Raw genomic sequence first — 5597 nt, forward strand, 5'->3', positions numbered from 1 at the left:
GGACGAGAGTGGTGGAGAATACCGCCAAGGGAGGAGAATGCCGAGAGGGGTAGAGTGACAGCGAGAATGTGGTCATGGGTACCGAGAAGGAAGAGAGAGAACAGAAGGTACCCCGAGTTCGTCAGAAAGTTAATCAGGCTGGAGGCCGTCATTACAGAGAGAGACGAGGATAATGAAGAAGAGGAGAGAGGGTGATCTTTCACCTTAAGAGATATTGACCAGCTAATGCAGGACAAGGAAGTGAAAGAGGCGGTGCTTGGAGTCCTGGGCGCAGCCGGCAAAGTCGACTTTGAACCCTTGAAAGTGGCGGAGGGGCACATCAGAATAGCCACCATATATGCAGACAAAACGGCAGCGGCCCAGCTAAACACGTTGAAACGGGTCTGGGTGGGTGTAGCCTCATGCAGATTGAGTAAGAGGGTGGAAATAATCAAATGCAGAAAGTGCTGGGAAATACAGGAAGACGGCCACAAGTGCAGGGAAGATGTGCCCAGAGAGAAACGCTGCTTCAACTGTGAAGAAGCGGGACATCTGAAGAACAAGTGTCAGAATAACAAAAAATGAAGGTATGTGCGAAGCAGAAGGTCACTAGCCTTGGACGATGTCGTGCCCTTATGACAGGCGCAACAAGGCAGGTGAGCCAGCAGGCTAGTCCCTAAGCAACACGTAGGAGGTAGCGCCCCGCTAATACCGAAACTGTAGAACAACCTAGTTAAGTGATATACTTTGTGTCTTTTCTTTCTCTCGAAGAGTTGAGGAGCGATCTAGAGGGGGTGACTCGAGAAATGACAGGAGTGAGCGGGGGCCGAGTTATACTGGCAGGTGATCTAAATGCCGCATCCACTTCTTGGGGAGCTCCTGCAACGAACAGGCGCGGCTCGGATGTGGAAATGATGGACCTCGTCGTTGTGAACGAGGGCAATCGCCACACATTCGAGAGGGGAGACAGAAACTCTATAGCTCGCGACATTTGCGACTGGACAGTCGAAGAGGAGGAGACCCTCAGCGATCACACATATATAACCTGGATGCTGGAGAACCGCGGAATACCGTAAAAAACCTGAAAAAACCGGGACCAGGTGAAAGGCCGACAAAATTGACGAAGAGAAGCTGGGGAGCATCCTGAGGGCCACGGCGTAGAGGCCGCAGACACAGCAGGATCTGGATCGGGTGATGCGCCGCCTGGCGGAGGAGGTCATGCCTGAAGCCCGGCTATGTACGAAAGGGCACGTACTGGTGGACCAGGGAAGTAGCGGAGACCAGACGCCTATGCATCAAAGCAAGGAGAGATCAGAGAGGTCGCCAGATCGGCCAGGAGGGCGGATGGTGACAGACAGCGAACCAAGCAATAGTACAGAGCCCGCAGGAAAGAATTTAAGACCGCCATCGAACGCAGTAAAAAAATATTGAAAAGCTCTGCGCAGACCTAGACAACGACGTTTGGGGCAAGGCATATAAAATTATATCCGGAAAACTAGGGCGGAGGCAGAAAGTCGTCGGTTCCGAGGAAGAGATTGTTGATTGAGATTGTGTTGACAGCTGAGGTGGTCCCCGACGAGGAGATAAGAGAAGCGGCGAAGATAATGTCCAGAAAGAAGGCGCCAGGACCAGACCACTTCCTCCCGGAGTTCGTCGCGCTGCTCGCACGCGAGGCGCCAGGTATGCTGAGACCAACATTCACCTTAGTGATGACCACGGGAGAAAGCGTCGGTAGTTTTAATACCCAAGAATCACCCGGGATCCACGAGACCAATAGCACTTATAGGTCATATAGGGAAGCTCCTCGAGTGGATCTCAATCAGGAGACTCAATGGAATCCTCGTACTATCGAGCAAGCAATACGGCCTTCGGAAAGGGAAAGGTACCAAGGACGCCCTCCAGAAGATACATTCAATCGCTGACAAGGCAATGGGGGGAACGTGGAGAGCTAGGGAGGTGGCGGGGGTGTCCTCACTATACGTCCGTAATGCGTTCAACACAATCCCCACGCGAATCATACTACAGGCGCTCAATCGGGAGGGGGTGCCTCAAAATATAATAAAATTTGTTCATAGTTGTCTAACTGCCTGGTGGCGCATACGCGGAGGACTTGACGATAGTGAGTTGCAACAGAAGCCTCGCTTGGGCAGCGGAAGATACAAATCAGGCGGCGGGCAAAATCCAAAACTGGATGGAGGATCATGGTCTCCAAATTAGTGGAGGCAAAAACCCAAGCGGCACTGTTAGCCGGGAGGAGGAGATTACCCCAGGTGGCGGTGGAGGTAGCCGGGACAGGGCACATCGATACCTCGGGTTGAGGATACATAAAAATCTCAAGTGCATCATGCATGTTGAGAGAGCCATAGAAAAATCCAGCCGCACGACTGCACAGAATAAGCGGCTCTTCTGGAACTGCGGAGATCCGCGCGAAAGCAGAGGGAGGGTGCTCTCAGCAGCAGTCGACAACGTGGTGCTGTACAGCTGTGAGGTATGGGGAGTAGCACTCAAGACACGACTACAGCGCCAAATGTCAATAGGAATTGCGGCGGCGTATCGAACGGCACCCATCAAAAATCTCTTCGTGGTAGCGAGTTGGTGAACGCACCGAACATTGAGGGAGGAAGTCAACTTTGGTGACCACCCGATATATGGACGAGTAATTGGGCGCTTCGTTACTAGAAAACCGTGACTTCCGGATTTATTTGTTTCTTCTAGGAGTGGGAAATAGAAGATAAAGTAATGTTTTGATTTGTGGAGCCGTTTGACCACCAATAAAGAAAACCGGGTGCCGAACATACAGTTGTAAAGTTCCAAATTGTTCCGATAGAGATATGTGGATTATTTTTGTAACATCCGACAGTCCTCGCATGGGGAAACAGGGGACTAACAGATTTTAGCTTCCCAATGTTGAGCTGCAAGGCCGTGCAGTTTGTTCCGCCTTTTGCGATTGATCCGAAATTCCATGTAACAACCGAATTTGGAAATTTCAGCTCGGCCATTTGAGTGAGTATAAATACCGGTAGCTGATCAGATGTGTTGCAGCAAACCTCGTCTGATTAGATTGGGTCTAGTGTCAAATGCAGCGCGCTTAATTAGCACAAACTTCAAGATCAGTCCCCGATTTTTAAAACGTCAGGGAGCTGTGAATGTGCAATTCTGTTTATTTACTTACCCCTTAAAGTGCCCCATCACTAAAAAACGGCCATTTTCTTGAAAGGGAGATATCCATTTTGTTACTCTACCCGAAATGAGGTGAATTAAATCGTAGTCCAGTTGACTAATGAAAACACCAAACCAAAGTTGAAATTTGACTGAGCGACTAGTTTCGACTCCGTCATCTTCTGGCTTGACGAAAGTAAGCTACATCGTTTTAACGCTTCAATTACATGGGTGACTGAAAAATACTCCTCGGTCTTGTAAAATGAATGGTTCCTTAAAGTTCAATTCAAAATTATGTAATTAGACGGTAAATGTCCATAGAATATAAAAAAAATCATTTGCCCACAATCAACCGCCTCAGAAGTGCGACATTGGCATTAACTTTTTATAATTCCATTTATCTTTGAAATATTACGATTAATTTCGCCTGTTTAAATGCTCCCGCTATTTGTATTTCGCAATGATATTCCCAGTCTCGCAAATAAACTTTATTTAAAGTGACGCAGTTTCATTGTTTGTGGGTTAAACCTTTACATTATTGTTCGTATAATATAATAATTACACGATATGAACAAATTTAAACAGTAGCCATACAGTAGGTACTATGAAAAAATTATCCACTTTTACGCACTTTGACGTTGGAAAAACTATGGAATCATTGTTTAAACATTTGTTAACTATTATTATCGTGCCGTACCTCCGTCAGGAATAACATTATAATCCATTTTTAGATCGAAAAAATTGGTCGCAAAGGTGAAAAGATCAACATTTTCGGAAATTGGCCGCCATCTTGAATTCTGAACTCCTTGTTCAGATTTCGATATGCCAACATCGATATTCGTGTTCAGCAGGTACGAATTAGTAAAAAAAAGCCTTGTTGGCCAAATGTTGTCTGAAATGCTCCTAGCACAGAAAAACTTCGAAAAGTGAACCAGTCTATATTATTAATGTAATAGTTTATAATATGGTTCAGATTTAGCGTAATAGGTTTATCACTTGAATATGAAGGTTACCACCAAACTTTTCTAGCGCAGTCAGGTGGCTGATTTCACTTAGCTCAAAGTTGATCGCGGAATACCTCATGACTTCCCAATACTTATCCTTTTTGAGTGACACCCATTCCGGGACACAAACATTCTCCACCAATAAAAACTAATTTTTATGTGCAATCAAATTCTTTGACAGCAACAACTTAACTCAACGTGGAGTAATTTCCCGTTGAGTTAGCATTTCTCGCGCTAACTACGACTGCATCTCCTTGTAATCCGAACCAACGACGCAATACCTCACGACTCAATGGCGCCCCAAGCTTTCAAACGTAGTTACAAAGTCAGTGCCATATTTTCATACAAAATAAGAAAATGGAGTACAATTACAATCAAATACAATCCCTTAACGAGCTCCCGTTATAGTCTCTTTGGATAGAAGTTGGAAATTTGAATCCTAAATGCCAGATTCTCATCTTTGAATCTCGAGTCGTCAATGTTGAAACAATTATCGCTTTATCTTAACAAATGCGAGTTTAAAATCAGGGGTATCTTGGTGATGCTTTGAACAGTTATAAATTCAAACAAGTATCTAACACTTTATCTACTTCGGTTGAATAATTTATAAAGTTGGTAATTCACATTAGATGAAAGGTAAAATGTTTGAAATCAAATAATGTTAGTGCCGACGAATGCACAAGTCTTTGTGTATAGCTTCAATGGTAACGACGACGATATCCCAGAAGGGAAATGCTGACGTATGTAGGCAAATTTAGTCAGTTCATCGCATTTCGAAAGAGGAAGTCCGTCTCGTGTATTTTGATTATGTTTCTACCATAAAATTTACACAACTCGCATCATGAAGAGATACTGCAGTAGAGCCAAGTATTCATGTACACAAATCTACGCCCCGAGGTGGACGGAGTAGCGTGAAGCGTTAATTGAAATTCAAACTATGAAAGTAGGTAGGTAATTGAATCTAAGTGGAGCGTATTCAGCAACCGTTCATAGCTTATATTCCAAGTTTGGTTAGTGCATTGCTTTTGGTTAACAGCATTGATGTTCATGTAAGACGAATTGAACTGAAGTGCATATTCCTCAGAGACTATAACAAGTCTCTGATATTCCTTCGTTTCAGCTCTTATAACTCAAAGTACTGGAGATTATATGATAACCATTTTGATACCCTTCTCAAATCCCAAGATTTTAATCCAAAATGTCGAACAAAACAGTGACAGTAGAGACCTCCCTTTAAAATGCACAGAAAATCAAACTATACTAAAGGTATTTGGCATGCTATTATTTTGTAAATACCGACCAATGAGGATCAGATTAGGTGAAAATTACACTCAGAAAATTTCGTTCATATTTCGTTCCGTTTCGTTAACATTTTTAAGACATACCTAATTCTAAGACATACTCGTAACTTTTGAATAGATGACTCCACCCATGGTTGGAATTTGAACTACGCAA

The 5597-nt window shown here is 44.3% G+C and overlaps 1 protein-coding gene across 1 annotated transcript; it reads left to right on the plus strand.

Annotated features, from left to right (window-relative positions):
- Positions 1-225: 225 nt before the first annotated feature.
- On the plus strand, positions 226-564 carry LOC116168140. Its single transcript, XM_031483809.1, has one exon. The coding sequence runs from the start codon at positions 226-228 to the stop codon at positions 562-564; it is 339 nt and encodes a 112-aa protein (XP_031339669.1).
- The last annotated feature ends 5033 nt before the right edge of the window (positions 565-5597 follow it).

The sequence above is a fragment of the Photinus pyralis genome, unplaced genomic scaffold (assembly GCF_008802855.1).
Source record: "Photinus pyralis isolate 1611_PpyrPB1 unplaced genomic scaffold, Ppyr1.3 Ppyr1.4_LG4, whole genome shotgun sequence".
Classification (NCBI taxonomy): Eukaryota; Metazoa; Arthropoda; class Insecta; order Coleoptera; family Lampyridae; genus Photinus; species Photinus pyralis.